Here is a 20,186-nt window from a genome sequence, read left to right as displayed (position 1 = left end):
GTGGGACACCTTTGACACTTTTTTGTAATAATAAAGTAACTATTAGTATTATAGAAGCATATGAATTTCGTACATCCTTCGAGCCAAAGGGTTGTTAATGTTCTCACCAAGGAGTCGAATTTCTCAAACCAAACTTCAACTTTTGTATTGGCAAGTTGGACCTCATTAATATTTACGTCTCAACTTGAGAGGGAGTGTAAAATTAGTGGGCTTGGCCCATATGGTGTTTATAGAAAGATTTACCCTAATTCCTCAACCTTCTTCTTTTGTATTCCATTGTTTATTTTATTTCTTCCTCCTCATTGAACCTATTATTCATCATAAAATAATACGAACAAAATATTGTTGTTATACTCGGATTTTCACATAAATCGGAGTTTCGTGTTTATTGCTTTCAATAAATAATGACAAACTTTTGCTTTTAAAAAAAAAAGAATCCAATTTCCTCTAAATAGTCTACAAAGATGGTGTTTTTGAGAATACAGCTGGTAGAATAGGAATTGGGGGAGCTAAATTTCTAATGCTGATCTGTACATTATATCCAATCTTGCGAAATGTGTGAGATCCAGTTTTCTTCCCTATTATAATGTTACATGAATAGAAAGCAAATAATGCATTGTATGTAATGGTAAATCAATAGAGGAACCTTAACTAATTAAATAAACCACTATGTAAACAAAACTATTCATCTCCTTTCATCCACAATATTCTACTCACAAATTATGGTGAGATGAAGGATCAAGGTTTTCTCAATGCAGAGGCTGCTCCCATAACGACTGCCAGAACAATGCCGAGGCCAGCGCCGAGGGAGGCACCAACTGCTGCAGATGTTAGAGAATTTTCCTTGGCTTTTGCATCTCGAGTTGCATCCATGGACATTCCACGTTCGTATTCCAATTCCATGAAAAGCCTCTCTCTAGCCAGCTCCTTCAGTTTCAAAAAAAAAAAAAAAAAAAACCATTGATGAGATGAACTTCAGAATCAGACCATGCGAAACAAAAAGGAGATCATTACAGAAAGACAAATTTTCTGGGGAACTGAAAACGAAAGCAGAAAAAAAGGAGATGATCGTGTTAAAGCCACAGATTCTGAGTTAGATGTTTGAACCTGAAATGATGTCTCCTCATGGCTACGAAGCACACGATGGATAAGCTGACAGAGAGAGTTGACACCCTCCACTGGTAGAACAGTCTCCTTCCTCTGAAAAGGCCTCCTAACTAGATTGATAGGAGCAAGGAAAAGCTTTTGAGCAGCCATTTTCACATCCGAGTTTTCAATAATTGCGCTGGTCGACAAGGAAGCAGTAGCAGCACCAGGAATAAAAACATAAGGACTCGAATTGATTATTCCAGTAGTGGATGGAGATGCTTGATAAGCTTGCAAAACGGCTTCGATTACTGCTTTCTGTTGATGCGCACTTACAGAAAACTTGTTTGTTATGGCAAGGACCCAAGGAATACCAAGAGATTTAGCCTCATCCAAAAGTAGACATAGTGCCGGCTTTGGCTGTGATCCATCTGATTGCATGCATAAAGGTACTTTATGCGACAGATTATGAACTAGAACTAGCAAATCGGTTTTCCGACTGAGGTCACGAATCCCCATCCATAATTCATCCCTGAAATTTGATGCTTCTTTCTTAAGTTCCTACAACATAATGATAAAGTAAGAGCAAACTCCATATATAAATATAAGAAACATATGCATGTGCACAAAAGGAGTAAAATCTTTAACAACCAGAATAGAACCACCTCTAATATACAGCAAGTCACATTCCTCTACATGGAGATCCATTCAACAGAAAAACATGTCAAAGCAAGTTCAAATACAAACCTACTTCATATGTTTCAGAACACTAAATTTTGCTTCGTAGTATAAGCTGCATCGAATGAAACAGTATATTTTATTTTTAAAAACACAAGATCATCTTTCGGTAATGGATGATATTTTATCAAAACCCTGGACAAAGATTGTAAAGTGCAATGGCCAACCAGTACTCAATCCTGAAGTATTAAAATAGAAAAATATTCTAAATTTGCCTTAATACAGAAACCCATAAAAAGGCCTTGGAAAATAAACTCTATGTCACACCAAAACCATACAATTGCAAATTCAAAAATTTCTTGAAATAGAAACTCTCGGATTTCTCTGCTCATCATTTACATTTGAAGTTCCAGTGTTGAGAGAAATAAAGGAATGCACACTAACTTTTTACAACATAATTTAATATTGAACACAATATATACATTTTTGGTCCTGCATTTTGGTTTTTGAGTTTTCAAACACATTTTAACGCCTAGGTTTGAGATGTTCTCGCTTTTTCTCCCTACTGTGGCCTTCCTGGAGAAAATGATGTTGCCGGCAGAAGAATGGGGTTAGGACAGTAGTTGAACAAGGAGGAGAGGAGAGAGAAGATGACTAATATTTATTTTATATTTTTTGTGCCCCATCAGTCCAAAAATATTTTTTAAAAAAATGTTTGGCCAACCCTACATAACAAGAAATTACCAGAATGAAAATGTTAATGGTAGGGACCAAAAAAATATTTTTTTTTTTGAGACAACTTCGAATTTGATAACTTAGGTACAAAAACACTACCAAATCCGAACTTCAAGAATCAAAAGTTCAATTTTCGCTTTAATATTAAAGGTAAGCCTAGTGAAGGAAAGACTATATATTACTTCAGAGCTTACATTTGCGCATTTAAAACCATAAAGGGAATTGAGAAAAAGAACTCATTGACTGCTATGCTTATAAGTCTACTAACAACAATACAAAATAGGGAGGAAAAGAAAAAGTGAAACCTATACATAGTAAAGGCAGAGCATTGAAGAACTTTGAACGAGTTAAAGTCAAACCTGCAGATTCACTCCTGGCGAGTCACAATAGCAAATGCCACCAGAAATTGCTTCTTCAGCACCCATTGCAGGAAGCAGATCCTCAATACGTGGAATGGGAGTCATCCTATCCTGACTAACTATTGCCTTGAAAAGTGAAGTTTTGCCCGAACCCTGGACATTCAATGAGTTATATTCATCACATGAGAGGAGGGGGAATTTGTGTTTGAGCGTGTGTGTGTGGTGGTGGCAGCTGATGGGTGGGTGGGTGGTGGGGTTGAGCATACCTCGAGGCCAAGTAACCGCACCCTACGAGTTCTCACATGCACCTCTTTCATGATTGTTGCAAAATCACTGGTACAGAAAATGAAAAGATCACCCAAGCCTTCGGGGCGGATGAATTTCTCTATATTAAAGGGTAATCTATGTTCTGTGCTAGAATCATCGACAGATGAATTAGTCACTGGGAACAGAGGACTTGCTGAATCAGCCACTGCCTGATGGTTTGGTGGTCGTTTCAGAGGTGTTCCGATCACAACTCGCATTGTTTGAAGTTCAGGGGCTCCCTGGCTTGACGAGATGGTTGGAACTGGGGGGAATGATTCCACCCTCGTAGAACACCTGAGTAAATGCTGAGTAAGACCTTCAATATTTAATTGTCCATTCAATATGTATTGACTACTGCTAACTTCGATACAATACTTAAGAAGCTAAGGACTTGTTTGGAAAACTTTTTTCAAAACAATTCATTTTTGTGTTTGTTCAAAAAATGTTTGATATTTTAATATATTTGATAGGAAGACTTGTAGGAACTAACTTTATTCCGCATATTTGAAATATTACTCACAAACCTATACTTTTGGAAGGAAGAAAAACTTCATCAGTACAACGATAATCATAAATAAACAAATACTAATGAGAACACATTCAAACAAGAGGGAAACACAACTTAAACAGTTAAGGCAACATTAGATAAACATTTCGTTTTTGAAAATTATGCTTTCTTTTACAACTCTAGCATCTTCTTATCATGGTTTTCAGTTTCACCTTTCTTATCTTATCAAGGTTTTCATCTTTCCAATCTGAACACTTTGAATTCTTATCCATATTTCAAAAACAAAAACAAATTTTCTTACAAAAATTATTTTAAATGATAAAGTTGTTGAAAACAAATATAGCAAAATATAATAGTTATCAATTTCCCAGATAGACCACGACAAACTAATTTGGGTCAGATAGATACAGATAGATAGTAGTCTATCGCAGTCTATTGTGACCTACCAAGTAAGGGGTCTGGAGCACGTGCTCCTGACTTATCACGTTTTGAAATAATTTTTAAAAATATATATGTAAAACCAACTTAATAACCCTCTTCCGAAACTAGCAGTAGAAGGGCCTTTTCCCCAAGCTGCAGCTAGTGGGAACAAATTGTTTGTTGTGTTCCTACACCTACTCCAGTATAAAAAATAAACTTAGATACTTTATAAAAAAGATTAACTTAAATTTTCTAACTAATAGTAATTTCATTTAATCAGAGACACAAATTTTGTTACTTAAAATATTAAATACAAATACACGTATACATATAGGTTAAAGAAATTAAATTCTATTTTTATTTTTAACGTTCATGTTTATCTACAAATATTTTTTAAATTTTAGACTCGTTTACTAACTATGTGGTTAATTGTTTTTAGTTTAAAAAAATTAAGACATAAACACCATCTCATATAATATTTTTTGCTTTATTATTTACTCTTACCATTATTTTAAAATTACATTCAAGCCAATACAAGCTTAATTTTTAGTTTCTAAAATTATGACTAATAAATATCTAAACTTTCAATTTTAACTTTAATAAGTATCTTATAAATGTCTAATTGATATATAAACTTTCAAATTAGCATCTAAAAATCTAGATATAAAAAATACTTAAAAATTAGTCTTCATATGAGACAAAAGAAATTATTTTTGTTCCTAATTAAACCTTAAATTTTTTATTTTATAACCAATAGAATTTTTTTTTAAAGGATACGAGTCTCACTATTATTAATATTGAAAAATAAAGAGAAAGCTCAAAGTACATGAGGGATATACAAAGAGCAATAGGGGGAGGGAGGATCAACTGGCGCACTTGGACATCTCAACTAGGTTGACACGCCCTTAGCGCCCTCATCACATCCAAAAAGCAACAATCCAAAATTAAACAAAAAACCACAAATACAAAGCCAAACAAAATTGTAAAATAATTTGTCCAAAGCAAAATCATAAATCATAGGCATATTTTTTTTCAGAAAAAATGTTTTGTATTATATAATAAACACACAATAGAGATGTCGTGATCTACTATAAATTGTTTAAAGATGACAAATTAAGACATTGATGAGATAAAAATTTAACCTCATATAAAGTTGTGCCTCTAACATGAAATTTAAGATCTGCCACTATTTGTGTAAGTGTATGAGTTAGTTTTGCTTGTTTTGATGATATTATATGATTTGAATATTGTATGGATACATCCAAACTTATATTTATATGAACTTGTTTTCTGGCTCCACCACAGGATTAATTATTTGTTTTCTGGCTGCTGTTTATCTATGACTTGTTGGAAGAAGTTTCCTATACTTTATTTCTAGTGGGTGTAGATAATTCCTTCAAGCCTCAATCAAATTTGATTTGGTCCATTGTGGTAAAAGAGTTGTTTACTATTGGTAAGAAACCAAAGGATCTTTCAAGACAGATCTCTCATGTCGCTCGAGTGTTCTGAAGTTGCAAGGCTTTTTGTTCTCTCTTAGTGTTCCTCCTGGTGCAAGAGAATTGTTTGATTTGATGTGTTTTTATTTTCTTTGATTAGTTTTATTTTTGCACTTCTTCCGATGCATATTTTGTACTTTCAGTCAGGGGCAGATTTATTAAGGGGCCTCACATTCTCAGTTTTTGTATTTTAATTCTCAGTTTTTGTATTTTAATATTCATTTTGCAGTGTTAAATTACAATATACATTAAATAATGCTTTATTTTTACTAAATTCTGGTTTTTGTGTAGTGGTTGTGCCCCTGCAAAACCAAAAGGTTTTTTGGGTTCGATTCTTGCCTATTACAATTATTTTTACGAAATAGTTTTGTTCCAAATATCAATAATTTTCTTCCCCAAATGATTTACTAAAAGGAATATAATTTGATTTAAAGGAATATAATTTGATTTAAAGGAATATAGTTTTTAAGAAAGAGAAAAAAACCTATCTAAGATAAAACTCTACCTTATTTCCTAGCTTTCATTTGTTATCTAACAAATATTTAGAAAAAAATGCAACAAAGTCGATGATCCATACTTCCACTCTCTTAACAATATTCCATGAAAAATGTATTATTATTTCTTTTCTCTTTCTTTTTTTGATGTAATTTTTAAATTCACATATTTACATTACAAAAAATCATGTGGAAATCGTCGGTCTTTCTTTATTGCTACAAATGTAGTGAATGTTATTGGAGCATTAGTGAAACGTCAAGATATTTTTTTTTTACATTTCATGTGTTTATTATATAGTGCACGTGCCCCCTATATAAAATTTTTGGATCCGCTACTGCTCTCAGTATGTCTGTTCTTATTTCAATTTCATTATAATCTCTTTTCCTTCTAATAATCAATGAGGTCCTTCCCCTTATATGCCTCTCATTTAACCAAAAAGCATATTCCACGTATGCTCATAATGAGGTGAGCCCAAACTAGCACTTCCACCACCTTCTCCTTAAGCAAAAGATGTCCAATTTCAACCTCACCAATGCAACCATCTCTAACCCATGTTACCATTATTGAAGGTTAACTTTTAAGGTTCTAGACTTTTCTTCTATCCAACTCCTTTCTCATCACTATTCCGACTGAAGGCAAACCTCTACCATTCAACCTTTACTTCTCTCAAAGTATCCCCCTTACTTTCATCAAGAGAGTGTTTTAGGCCGAATAACCTTTATCATTCAACTGCGTTAATTAGAGTGATTTGTGAGTTCTGTGTTTTTTTTCTTTCCCCGAGATTACTTTGTTGTACATTTTCACACATCAATCAGTAACATGTGCTTCCCTTCCTGTGTATGTGTGTGTGTGTGCGCCTAGTTGATCATGTGAATCAGGAGATAACAGGAAATAAATTAAATAAATTTAAAAAAAATTAGAAGCCATAAACCTTACCAGTTACCATTTACTTGAGCATGCACAAGAGTACAAAGATGCAACCCAAATCCAGTAATATCAACTTTTAAAGGGTCACAGTTTTTCTGACCGGGTAGACCACTCCATCCAAGAGGAACAACAGAAGTCGCGGTTCGAATAACTGGAGATTCCACTATTTGTGCAAGCTTGACGGTACCTGCAACGGCAAGTCCAAGCCACTGCTGAAGATGTGGAAATTGTTGCATTTGTTCCACTCCCATGATGGATGAGGCATCATCTTTCATACATGATTCATAGATTCTGGACAAAGACCAGTTTTTTACAATATAGAAGTATGTCATTGAAAACGCCACATTTATTGCGTTAGAAGACAATATAAACAATGGAAAGAAATAGAAAGAAAAAGAAATACTACATAACACATTCTACTGTTCTAGCACATTCCTAGTTTTTACAGAGGAAGATCTAGTCCAAAATCAGAAACACTGGTTGGTGTCAAGAAGTTGTGAAAATAATCAGTTAAGTGTTTCCTTACTGCATGCTTCATGTATTGATGGACTTCTTTATCCTTTTTTTGTCTCAAGAAACGAAGAGAAAGATGTAGATTTGTATATAGCATAATTATGTGTAGATTAAATACTGGTCTTTACTATTTTTAATTATCATTCAACATCCTTTAGTCTACTTGGTTGAAATGTCTCTTCTATTATATTCACCCATTCTTTTGGGTCCTCAAGACAATTTCTTCCCCCACCAAAACAAGAAAAAATAAAATGAGAGCAGACTGACGCTATATACATACATACATACATACATACATACATACATACATACATACATACATACATACATACATACATACATACATACATATATATATAGCTCTGGGAGGAGGATTCATTTTAAATTTTATATCACATTTTGGCATTCTTTGAAGCTATAGCCAGGCTTAAAATCAATAGGAGTAAGTGTCAGCTTCTGGGCATAAATTGGGATCGGTATAAGTTTAGCAATTGGGCTGAGATTGTTGGCTGTACCATAGGTGGTTTTCCTTCGTCCTATTTAGGCCTTCCCCTTAGTAGCAATCCCAAACCTTCCATGTTTCAGAATTTGATGGTTGATAAAGTAAGGAAAGCACTGAAATCGTGGAAAAAATGCTACTTTTCCAAAGCACGCTGATATACTTTGATTGTACTTGCTTCTTTTCTCTGTAGAGCCCTACTAATGTTCGCTCTCTGTTAGAGGCCCTAGTAATGTTTGCAATGATATTGAATAAGTTCGGTGTAATTTCCTTTGGGATCGGGTAGAAGAATAAGGTAGAGGTCTGCACTTGGTTAAGTGGGATATCATTGAGAGGTCAGGTGAACAGGAAATTGGTCACTTAAGGATCGCACAAAACCCTGTTCGCTAAGTGGCTTGGGAGTGTTCTCTATCCTAATACCCTTTGGCACAAGGTTATTCCTAGCAAGTATGGGCCTCAACAATCATATCTTTGAGTTGTTCTCGGGTAGGGTGAAAAGACACACACCGAAATATGTGGAAGGACATCTTTCTCCCATGTAGTCTATTGTGTGGTTGGAGAGGGTAAACAAACATGTTTTCGAGATATTAGGATAGACATCTCTGTTTTATATTCCCTTTGTGTTTTCACTTATCATCCCTAAAAAATCATCTAGTTTCTGACATTGATTTGGTCAGGGAGCTTCATCTCCTTTCCTTTCAGGTTTAGTCACTCTTTCACCGATAGGAAAGCAATGATGTCATCCCGTTGTATCATTTTGGGAGAGTTTGACTTTAGGTGCTAGAGAAGGGATTTGTGTGTCTGGATCCCTATCCTTTGAAGAGCTTCTCCTGTAACTCCTTTCGTTATTTGTTCGAACCTTCTCTCATTGGTGAGTCTGTCTTTTCTGCTCTTAAGAGGATTAAGATTTCTATGAAAGTGAGACTCTTTACTTGGTCAGTTCCACGTGGATGTGTGAACAGTTTAGATTGGCATTTGAAGACAATGGCTTCATTAGTGGGCCCGTTTTGTTCTAATATTTGTTGAAAGGTGAAGGAAGACATGAATCACATCCTTTGGAAAAGAAACAATCAAGTGTTCGAAAGGTTGGACAAGAAGCCTAGTGATTCTTGGACCCTTACTATGTTTCACGTTTTCATTAGGCTTTGCACTATTTTACTTGATTGAAACCCTTTTCTTTAGTGAAGTTCCCTTTTTGGGAGCTTGATTGTTTTGTATGCCCTAGTATTTTTTCTTTTTTTCCCTCAATGGAAGTGGTTGCCTTTATAAAATAAATATAAAATAAAATATAATAATTTAACGAAGTTTATACATGCAAGAAAGTGAGAGATTCCAGAAGTTTAACAAATTTCTGTTATTAGCCAAATAATGCAAATCACTATGAAAGCACCACAAAGCACGTAAATAAATTGGCCTTCCTTTACACACCTTAGAGCTGTATTTTATTTTCATAGGAAATGTTTATATGATTCCACGTTAAAAATAAAATAAAATAACTAAATTTAAACGGTTGTCTTTTTTGGATAAGAATTAAAATATAGTAGTCTAGACCAATAATTTCACTAAGATCAGTTTATTGAAGTTAAAATCTTTTCTTTTTCAGGAAACAAAATTTTATGTCTAAATGAGTTTAGCTAAGTGGTAATTGGTATGACACTCTACCCTAAAGGTTAGAAGTTCGATCTCCACCCTCTAGTTGTTACTCAAAAAATACCTTATAAGAACTAAGCTTCAAATAAAGAGTGATTGACTACCTCTGGAATCGAGACCTATATGATTTCATTGAGTGTGATTGAAACCGTTCCCGTAGTTCTGCAATTACTGAACTTACCTGAAAATACCTTTGCCAGAAGAAAGCAAACAACATGAGAGATTCTAAAACAGAACCAAGAATATCTTCAAATAGTTTCCCAAACTAACTGCTAGTACAGGAAAAAAAAACTTTCTTTTCTAAAGAACCAAAATTTAAAATAAATAACCAATAATCTAAGGAAGTTTTGGTATGATATCAAATCAGATGGTTAAGCATAAGAAACTCATACCGAAGTCAGCTTTGAATATTCTGATCCAGAAAGTGACTCAACAGTAGAATTCCCCAACAGATAAAGCTACAATTACAATATAAGAATAATTGTGTTTGATTTACAGCACTTTTTATGAAGAGAACTTCAAATATAGAAATAGAAGAAAAGAGGACAAAGGAACACCAAAAATAACAATAATAAATAAATAAATTCAAAAGAAGAAAGCAAAGGAAGTAAATAAAAAATTTCGTACAAAAGAAGAAAACATACTTGTCCAAAAGGAACATATGAAGGTAAAGAAGGCACTTGACGCCAGTTCCTACCGACCCCATTCTTTTTAGCAGCTTTTACATTTGCAGGTGGACAACTATCAGAATCAGAAATTGGCTTCAGAGATATACCATCCACACCCTCCTCAATTTCAAGAGATTGAGGTTCAACTACATCATCTTCAAGTAAGGCCGTTGAAACAGAATCTGATGCCGAAAATGTCCCAACAGTAGCCTTTTTTTTTTCTCTGTACTTGTTAACATGCCTTCTAACACTCTCCAAAGGAACAAGCTTCGAAATTCTCCAGAAGGAAGTCTGTACAGGGCCCAGACCTAAAACCAACTGCTCCCCATCCTTCTCTTTTGCCTTCTCGGCCCCTTCCTCCCGTTTGTTTGTCAGTAGATTAGTGCCTCGAGTCTCAGGTGATGCATTAAGAGGCTGCGCATTATAATGGTGGAAATATGCAGGAGACAATAAACGTGGGACCAAATCTTCTGGAATGCAGTAACTCTTAAAATGATGCTGCCACCCTTTCTTATTGACGTAACTGGGGGGATGTTGAGGTGACAAAAATTTAAAAATAATTTCTTTAAAATATAAAAGGAAACTAATGATCATATATGAAGACATACTCTCTCAAGGCTGCATTGCCAACTGGAGGCTGGGAAAAAGTAATGCATTTCACTTGAAACTTTTCACTCTCCTTTAGAGAAGAAGAGGCTGCAATACCCCTCAGAATGGCAAGAGTAGCTAAAACTGCTACCTAAGAAGGACATCAACCAGAGTTAACGTTGCAGTTTACCACATGAAATCAACTGCTAACTAAATAAGAACAGGGCTTACAGCTCCACCAAGTGAGTGTCCACATAGCACAAGTTTCTGTTTCTTCTTCTGAGCAAGCCTGTATAACTCCAAAGCAGGTATTCCATTGGCACGAGCCAAGAAACCCTGAGGATTCATATAACATGAAGGATAACGTATTTTGGAAACATATTTGGAGGGGGGAAATCCAAAAAAAGACTTTAAGAAAGTATTTTCATTTCGTTTATAGGCAGAATCAGTACAAGCCAGTGACCAGAAATTTAAAATTATTTAATTGTTTAATTTTAATTTACAATTAATTAAAATTTTAAAAAAACTACAAATAATAAGGAATGTTGCAATGGTCTTCCTGTGCAGGAGAAGCGAAGAAGATCCTAACCAAATTTTCAATAGTTCTCCTTCTACATAACAGCCTAGATTTATCAACCATTTTCAGAATATTATTGTGTTGCTCCAAATAATATCGAACTCTTTTTGCTCCAAGCAGTCTATTCAAAGGCAAAGCTAGAATTCTTTACAGCATTTTGCTCAAGGCTACTCTTAAGAAAAATTAGTTAAAGAGAAGTTTAAGATCCTTCAAAGTTCAGCGGTGGCTGAAATCTTCTTTGTTTTATAGCTTCCTCATAACAGCCCCCTAACTAAGAGCTTATGCAATTACTCTCCTAATCAAATAAAAGTTAAACAGGTCGGTTGTTACAGCACGGAATTTTGATGGATATATTTCCCCACTTAACCTTTATTGATCATTTTTATCAATAAATTTGGTTTCTTATAAAAGAAGTCTAGATACAGTACGTAAGTTCCTAATTAAGTTCTACAAAAGCTGGGCAAAAAGAAGGGAAAAAAACCCTCCAACTACATTAGTTACCCGATGGGCAGCAGGTTTGGATTTATTCTTCTGCTGCTTAGACTTTGACTCAAGGGGATTCCATGAGTTCTCAAATTTTCCCTTCCGATTCTCTTCTTCATCAGAACTCAAAATTTCACTTCTATCAACACCATCCACTACATCTTCATGGAATATAGCTCCTTGTAGTATATTCACATCAGCCATTACATCCCTTACATTTTGCAAAACAAAACGTTACAAAACGAGAGACAAGGGGGAGAGAGAGAGAGAGACAAAAGAAAAAAAAGCTTCCACACAAAAACGCAATGAGTTCTATAGTAGACTCAACTCAAGTAGCACGAGAATCAACTACTTCCCAACTTACTTGTATTGCTTTGTTCCAATGAAGGAAGCAAACAATGTATCACCAGCTTCTGCTAGTAAATACCTGAAAATAACAATATAGATAAGTAGCCAAAGAAAAGTCTAGATTCAACCACCTAAAAGCCCACAATATAAGAAGATGGATAATAAAAGGAGATCCCACAACACATGTAACATGAAACTTAACATGAACTTCATTCATTTCCAGTTATTGGTGAACAATCTGATTTAAAATAAGAGAAGTTCAGATCGGCTAAAGCTCACAGTAATCATACGATTGCTGAAATCATTTTTCTCAAAAAATTATAAAAAAATCCTTGTCGAAAATAATGGAGCCTAGAGAAACAAGCACGGTACAAATCCATACTGACAAGTGAAGTTAAAAGCAACCCATGAATATGAGTTTAGACTGTATGATACTAAGATTAAAGAATTATCAGGAGCAGATGTACACATTACTGAAAAAAATTCAATAAATGAAGGAAAACCTGTGTGGAACGTGATCCGAAGATGGCTGCACACGCTCCAGAGAAACAACTTGTCCTCCAAAGTCAGCCTTGAATTTATTCACAGCTCGAACTAACTCACTTGCAGGTCTCTACAGTTTGCATTTCATGCAAGGATGATGTCCTCTTAGATCAGTTAACAAAAAGAAGAATATAGAGATTGGAAATAATCGGTGGCATACAGAAAGAATGCAGCAAGAAAGCTACAAAAATTTACCAGAATGTAATCATCCAAACGTCTATCACTTTTTAATCAAAGTCCAGCAGAGTCTAATGTCAAGTTGATAGTCATGAATCTATTGACATGCTAACCCAAATCAATTACTAAACTAATATTCGGCAAGAAAATTAGATGTTTCCTGAAACACTCACTGATGGCCACTAACAATTTGGAAGGTTTTATAGAGTGAAGACAACAAGGACCTTGCCGCACAGTTCCACAAAACCCTTCCTTTGGCTTCTTTTTTTCTTCCTTTTTTTTTTTTTTTTTTTTTTTTGAGAGAGAACTTTTCATGGAAAAAATGAAAGGAGACATAATAACCTTCAAGGATTGCCTTTAAGAGAAAAAAGAGAGGGAAAGAAACCCCCCTCAAGTGAGTAAAGTAACAAAGGAAACCAAAAATGGACAATAATAGTGAAATATATTGAAAAGATCTCCAGACCAACAAATCCTTTTAGTCCTTACAACCCAAAAAAAACTGATAAATACATATCCCACCGACAGAGATCACAGAAACTTTAATCCAAATGCCAACAAAAAAACCAGCAAGCAACGGAAAAATATAATCCCCAAATTGTTGAAGAAAACCCTTTCTTTAGGGGGTTTTTTGGGGCTTGTCGATTTTTTTATGTCTTAGTATTCTTTCATTTTTTTTCTCAATGAAAGTAGATGTTTCTATCAAAAAAGAAATGCAATCAGAGGAAAAATGATGCAGTAATGCAAAGCTTAGGAATTTTTATGAATAATACTTCTGATATTTTTTATTAATGAGTGGAGAAGCCTTTTTATAGGCTAGAAGTTTTACAAGGGTTGTTAGGAGTTAGTTATTTTTGAACTAACTTGGAGTTGAGTTAGTTATTTATGACTAACTCAAGATACAAGATTGGTAACTCGAGATACACAAGATTTAGCCAAAGAATAACTAATCTCAAGATACAAGAATGGTAATTCAAGATACTCAAGAATTAGCTAAAGAATTGTTAAAGAACTTAAAGAAATATCAGGAAAGGAGGATGTTCTACATCAAACCCCTCCCTCAGAGAAAACTCGACCTTGAGTGAAAATTAGGAAGCCAAATAGAAGGAATCTAGAGCATGGTAAGGAGACAGGTCAGCAACATTGAATGATGGGCTGATTCTCATGTTTGCTGGGAGATCTACACAGTAAGCGTTGGGGCCGAGTCTCTCCAGTATTTAAAATGGACCCATGCGTTTGTTTGTCATTTTGGAATAATGACCAACAAGGAATCTTGATTTTCGAAGGTACACCATAACTAGGTCACCCACCTGATATTCCTTAAAGCGTTTGTGAGAGTTAGCGGCTGTTTTATAGGAGTTATTAGCAAGCTCTAAATGATTCTTGACTTCTTGGTGTAGCTTGAAAATACGTTCAGCCATTGCTTCAGCTTCCATACTGACATTAACAACATAGGGTAGATTAGCTAAATCAAAAGTGACCCGAGGGAGACTAGTATATACAACCTCAAATGGGGACTTTCCGGTTGAGAGATTTGCCATGTGGTTGAAGACAAATTCTGCTTGGGGTAAAGCTAAGTCCCACTGTTTAGGCTTCTCCCTGCTAAGACACCGAATGAGGTTGCCAAGAGTTCGGTTGGTCACCTCTATTTGGCCGTCAGTTTGAGGGTGGCTGGCGGTACTAAAGAGAGGGTTGGTGTCGAATTTCTTCCATAGGGATCTCCAAAAATGACTTAAGAATTTTACATCTCTATCCGAAACTATAGTTTTAGGAATTCCATGTAATCTAACAATTTCTCGAAAAAACAAGTTAGCTATATTCAAAGCATCATAAGTTTTTTTACAAGGAATAAAATGAGTCATTTTGCTAAAGCGATCTACAACTACAAAAACAGAATCATGACCCCTTTGGGTTCTTGGTAAGTCTAAAACAAAATCCATAGCTAAATGCTCCCAAATAGTAGAAGGAATAGGTAAAGGAGTGTACAAACCTGTATTTTGGGTTGTTTGGCAAATGGAGCATCTTTTGATGAAGTTAGTAACATCCTTATTGAGTTGTGGCCAAAAGAATTTGGAGCAAACTGCAGCCAAAGTTTTGTCTCGGCCAAAATGTCCAGCTAACCCACTAGAGTGTGCTTCTTTAATTATTGCCTCTCTTAAAGATGTATGAGAAACACACAAAACATCACCTTTAAAGAGAAACTTATTGACAATGTGGTAGTTTTTACAAGGTTTATGGTTAGAGCAAGTTTCCCAACTACTTTTAAAATCAGTGTTTGTAGGGTACAATGTAGGTAGGCAATGATTTGAGATTGAAGAAGGGTGAAAAGTATACCTTTTCGGCTGAGAGCATCAGCAGCCTTATTAGTCTTACTCGAAGTATGTTTAATCACAAAATTAAATCTTTGCAAGAATTGTAGTCATCAAGCATGCATTCTATTAATTGTATTTTGAGAATTTAGAAATTTAAGAGAGAAGTGGTCAGTGAGCAAAATAAAGGTATTAGTAAGTAGATCATGTTCCCATTGTTTTAAAGCACACACAAGGGCATACAATTCTTGTTCATAGGTACTCCAATTTTGTCTAGAAGTGCTTAATTTTTTCACTAAAATATTCTAAAGGATGACCTTCTTGACGAAGGACAGCTCCTATACCTAAACCCGAAGCATCTACAATGACTTCAAATGGTTTATCAAAGTTTGGTAGTTTTAAAACAAGGGGACTAGCTAAAACTAATTTTAATTGACAGAAGTAGTCTTCTTCTGCTTGACCCCATTGGACACTGCCTTTTTTTAAACAGTTTATCATAGGTGCTGGAATAGTGCTGAAGTTTTTTATGAACCTTCTATAGAAAGAGGCTAAACCTAAAAAGCATTGAATATCTTTTGGAGTTTTTCGTTGTGGCCAAGAACTAATAGGATCAATCTTTTTAGCATCAACAGAAATACAATTACAACTTATGATAAATCCAAAAAAAATGAATCTATCGCACAAAAATTCACATTTTTTAAGGTTAATTTGTAATTAATTTTCTTGTAAGGCTGTAAAAAGTAGTTGGATGTGTTTTAGGTGATCTTCCTTAGAGGAGCTATCGATGAATATGTCATCAAAGTATACCATAATGAATTGATTCAAAAAAGGTTGTAGGATTTTGTTCATTAATCTCATAAAGGTGTTAGGGGCATTAGAGAGACCAAAGGGCATAACTAACCACTCAAACAACCCTCAGTGGTTTTGAAGGCTGTTTTTCACTCATCCCCTAGTTTAATTCTAATTTGGTGGTAGCCTCTCTTAAGATCTACTTTGGAATAGATGGAAGCCTTACCTAATTGATCAAGGAGGTCGGATAAACAGGGGATGGAAAACCTATATTTGACTGTAATTCAAACCCCTCCCTTAGGATAAAACTCAAGAAACATCAAGAAGGGGGATATTCTACACCACTTATCCTCATGATATCCTCATGATATCTCACCTTGAACTTGTGCCTCCACGTTTGAAACTCCCCCTGACCAAAATACTTCATATCCTACTATTGTTGTAAGTTCATTTGAGTTTGCACCTTTGCTCAATTCATCTTTTGTTCTCAACAAAATCCTATGATTACGAGAGGGAAGAATGGTATCTTTAAACCAAAAGTTCAGTATGTTACCCTGTTAAGACTCGAGATTGCCTACACTACAGTGTAAACAAAGAGTGCCATTTTATGCACTCTCTTAATGAAAGTGTAAACAAAGAGTGTCATTTTATGCACTCACTTAACATTTTTCATTGGCAAACAGTGAAGCATATTTTACAAAATCTAGCAGACACTTTTGATCATGGTTTGATGTTCGAAAAGCCAATATATGTGGTTACCCAAGGTTTTGCTGATGCAGATTGGGCATTTTACCTTGATGACAGAAAATCAACCTAGATTTTTGGTATACTTTGGAAGCAATTTGATTCAATGGGCTTCAAAGAACCAAGCAATAGCCATTGGTGTACTCGCTGCCGAAACGCCTCATTGTGGTGTATCTTCTCAAAGTGCTTTGCTAGCTACAACCCTCAAGATCTCAATTTGAATTGGAGAGCTTTCCTTTCTCCAGCCTATTAGACTTTTTTATCAAGTTTTTGTTTCTCATGTATTTTGTTCTTGTTTCTGTATTTCTAAACTCTTTCACCGCTTGTGTTTGCCTGTGATGGCCAAGGCTGAGTAGATTTTGTTTGGTCAATTTAGTTCTTTATTAGTAGGGGGTGAATATGATGATGTCGCTATGGGGTGTCAACCTAGTTGAAATGTTCAGGTGCCCCTCCCAATCCATCTATATTTTTATATTGCTCATTGTATAGCCTTCTTATACCATGAGCTATTGTCTCATTATTTATATCTTTATTAATAAAAAGACATGAATCCTTTTTGTTAGAACAAATGGGCTTCAAAAAAGGAAAGTAAGAAAGAAAGAAGCAAGTAAGCAAGCAATTATTTCTCGAACTAGTACCCAAGTTTGGCTCATGTGGATTTGCATGTGCGTCAATGTCAACCTCCTATTTTATAATGTGATAATCTAATTGCCGTTCACCTAAGTGCAAATTTCATTGGACATTCTCAAATTAAGCATGTGCAAATAAATATCTACAATGAAGTTGATTCGTCATCTTCCAGCTACTGAACAAGTTGCAGACATCCTTACAAACCACTCCCTGCTTCAAAATTTCTTCCTTTCAGAGACGAGCTCAATGTCTGTTCTTCTCAATACATTGGATTGAGGACGGCATTATGGGAGCTCATTAAGAAGTGTGTTTTGTATTTCAATCTGTTAGCTATTTTATTGTTACAACTGTACAATTTGTTTTACTCTTCTGATTTTCAGTTTGCCTATAAATATCGAGCCCTGTTCTTGATCACTAATATAGAAAAGATATTCATTTTGTGGTCATTCCCTATTGATATTCTCAAATCACCTTACTAGACTCCCACGATACACGACCACTCCAAGCTAATCAAGTCCATTTCCATGCTCCTAAACTTCCAGAATCATCAAAATACAAAGAAAATAATAAATAAAAAAAAGCATCCCATATTGGCAATACCTTGTAAACGCATTCGGAAAGAACCATGCAACAGAGAATCTCCTGCAGGTCGACAACAGAGTCAGCCTTGAGAGCAAGGCAGAGTTCGTGAAGTTGCTGCCTCCGGAGTTCGTATTGTTGGTGAATCTTCTTCCTCTGGTCCCTGTAGTCGGAATTCCAGAAGGGCCACCTCATTTTCCATTGAAGAGGGCCCCATGAGACCTTGAGAACCTTGTCGCGCTGATCTTTGATCCAAGACTCGACTCGGCTTTGTATGGACTGCATACGGTCCATCCAAAAGCCCTAATCGGATCCACTGGGGGAGAAGAAGAAGAAGAAGTGAGCAATGCAGTATGAAATGAATGGAAGGTTTTGGTGAAATTTTGATGAGAGAAGAAGAAGATGAAGGGAAAGGGACCAGAGAAGGGAAGGATGGAGTTGGGCCTTAAGGAAGAATATGCTACAAAGCTTTTGTCCTCTTTTTCTTGTTTAATTACAAATTTGGTCACTCTACTCCTAAAGAATTTAGATCTCACCCTACGTTTACCCCAATCACAACCTAATATAACCATAATAGTAATAACAAACATTCAAATGTAATCAACATACTTCTCACCTACGTATTTGATACGCAACTTTGAGTATTTACTTTTATACTAATGTATAACAATTTCTTTAACATTTTCCAACTCAAAACTAAACCACCTATTTAAAATATTTATTTAAACTAAATCATCTAATCCTGTCTAATGAAATAAAAATTATTTATTTTTTTATACTTTGCTCTAATCTTCTTCCTCTTCTTTCGTCCATGTATTTTATTAACTATTATACTTCAATATTTTCTATGTCGTTTTTGTTGATTGTACTTCATAGTCTCTATTGTATTTTGTATCATTATCATTAATTTGACACTTTATGTTATTATTTTATTTTTTTTTGTGAATTCAGTTAATCACATTTAGTATCTCTATGTTAAATTTACATGTATCCAAAATTAAACACTCGTAAATTTAGAAGTTTGAAGATTTATTAGACACACTTTCTGCATCGACAACATTTAATACACGAACTAAAAAAGGTGAGAGACTAAGTTAATATCTAAAGATAATTGTACTTAATTTGTATTATTGGAATCACATGGGTTTTAGATTAGGGTTTGAACATTTTGTTGCTAAACTTCTCCCAACAACCAATCTCTTGTCAAAAGTAGCTACCCTACTTAAACATGTTAGAAAAAAGTAGATGGGTTATCCATCCATGAAGCATTAACAACTACTAGCATGTGTTGTAAGTTGTAGCCAAATTATTAAAGTTTCATCAACATTTGTACATTTTTATATAATTGACCTCAATATTTGAAGATGTAGACTACTTTTTTAAATAATTAACTAATGGTGAGGGATTAATAATAAAAACAAATTTAATGACAAATTTGCATATTATCACATTTTTTACTAATCAATAGTTGGCATATGTCTCAAATTAAAGTCATAAGTTGGTAAATATGTCCTCCAATAAAATAGTTTGGTATGGTTTGATATTATTACACAAATGTTAATATTTTTATTGAACTATATCTACCTAAAATCAATATAAATTCATGTTCAACTCCATGAAACACGTTTCTTCAAAGATCCGAGTGTGAATAACAATATTAATGAGAAAACTGTATTTACTTTCTTTTTTTAAATATCTTTTTTAGAATAAAATGTCTAAGACATGTTCATGAAATAAGACCTCGATATATATAACATTTGTGTTGAGAGTAGATAAGTTAAACTACAATGGCAACATATTCAACTTCTTAAGCCTTGAGTTAGTGAGGTAACTTGGTTCCATCTCACTCTTTTGATTGACATCTCTTACGTTTGCTCTTCTATTTAGGAATTACCTACTCCAAGGGGCTGTTTCGGTCCATGTTATCACTGTGAACTTAGGTTACCATAACCCTAATCTTTGTATGGGATCCAAATTATGGAAATCCTAGTTTTAGGGTTTCGGTCATAATCCCCATTTTACCACAATACTTCCTCAACCCTATCATAGTCCTCCCCATTCTCCTTCCTATAATCCCCCATA

The 20,186-nt window shown here is 34.8% G+C and overlaps 1 protein-coding gene across 2 annotated transcripts; it reads right to left on the bottom strand.

Moving 5' to 3' along the window:
• Window positions 1-419: 419 nt before the first annotated feature.
• LOC101213787 lies at window positions 420-18,564 on the bottom strand. 2 transcript variants are annotated; one of them, XM_031888459.1, is made up of 15 exons: window positions 18,126-18,263; window positions 15,044-15,207; window positions 12,840-12,949; window positions 12,353-12,415; window positions 12,007-12,199; window positions 11,160-11,264; window positions 10,949-11,079; window positions 10,317-10,863; window positions 10,065-10,130; window positions 9,777-9,853; window positions 7,020-7,301; window positions 3,125-3,458; window positions 2,859-3,011; window positions 1,108-1,647; window positions 420-927 (listed from the first exon to the last, which is right to left on the bottom strand). In XM_031888459.1, the coding sequence occupies exons 2-15, from the start codon at window positions 15,095-15,097 to the stop codon at window positions 739-741; spliced, it is 2,844 nt and encodes a 947-aa protein (XP_031744319.1). In that variant the 5' UTR covers window positions 15,098-15,207; window positions 18,126-18,263; the 3' UTR covers window positions 420-738. The 2 variants fall into 2 exon arrangements, with proteins under 2 accessions (XP_031744319.1, XP_004149321.1); XM_004149273.3 differs by lacking the exon at window positions 15,044-15,207 and having other exon boundaries at window positions 18,126-18,564.
• Between the last annotated feature and the right edge of the window lie 1,622 nt (window positions 18,565-20,186).

Source organism: Cucumis sativus, chromosome 7 (genome assembly GCF_000004075.3).
Source record: "Cucumis sativus cultivar 9930 chromosome 7, Cucumber_9930_V3, whole genome shotgun sequence".
Classification (NCBI taxonomy): domain Eukaryota; kingdom Viridiplantae; phylum Streptophyta; class Magnoliopsida; order Cucurbitales; family Cucurbitaceae; genus Cucumis; species Cucumis sativus.
The sequence above is the reverse complement of the archived record's forward strand: the minus strand, read 5'-3'. Positions and strand labels throughout refer to the sequence as shown.

Excerpts from the sequence above, each read along its gene's own strand:
- LOC101213787 (XM_004149273.3), bottom strand. The coding sequence starts at position 18,398 with ATGGACCGTATGCAGTCCATACAAAGCCGAGTCGAGTCTTGGATCAAA. Across the intron at positions 12,950-18,125 it reads TTTCCGAATGCGTTTACAAG|AGACCTGCAAGTGAGTTAGT; the intron begins GTATTGCCAATA and ends TGCAAACTGTAG. Across the intron at positions 3,012-3,124 it reads TGCGGTTACTTGGCCTCGAG|GGTTCGGGCAAAACTTCACT; the intron begins GTATGCTCAACC and ends TTGAATGTCCAG.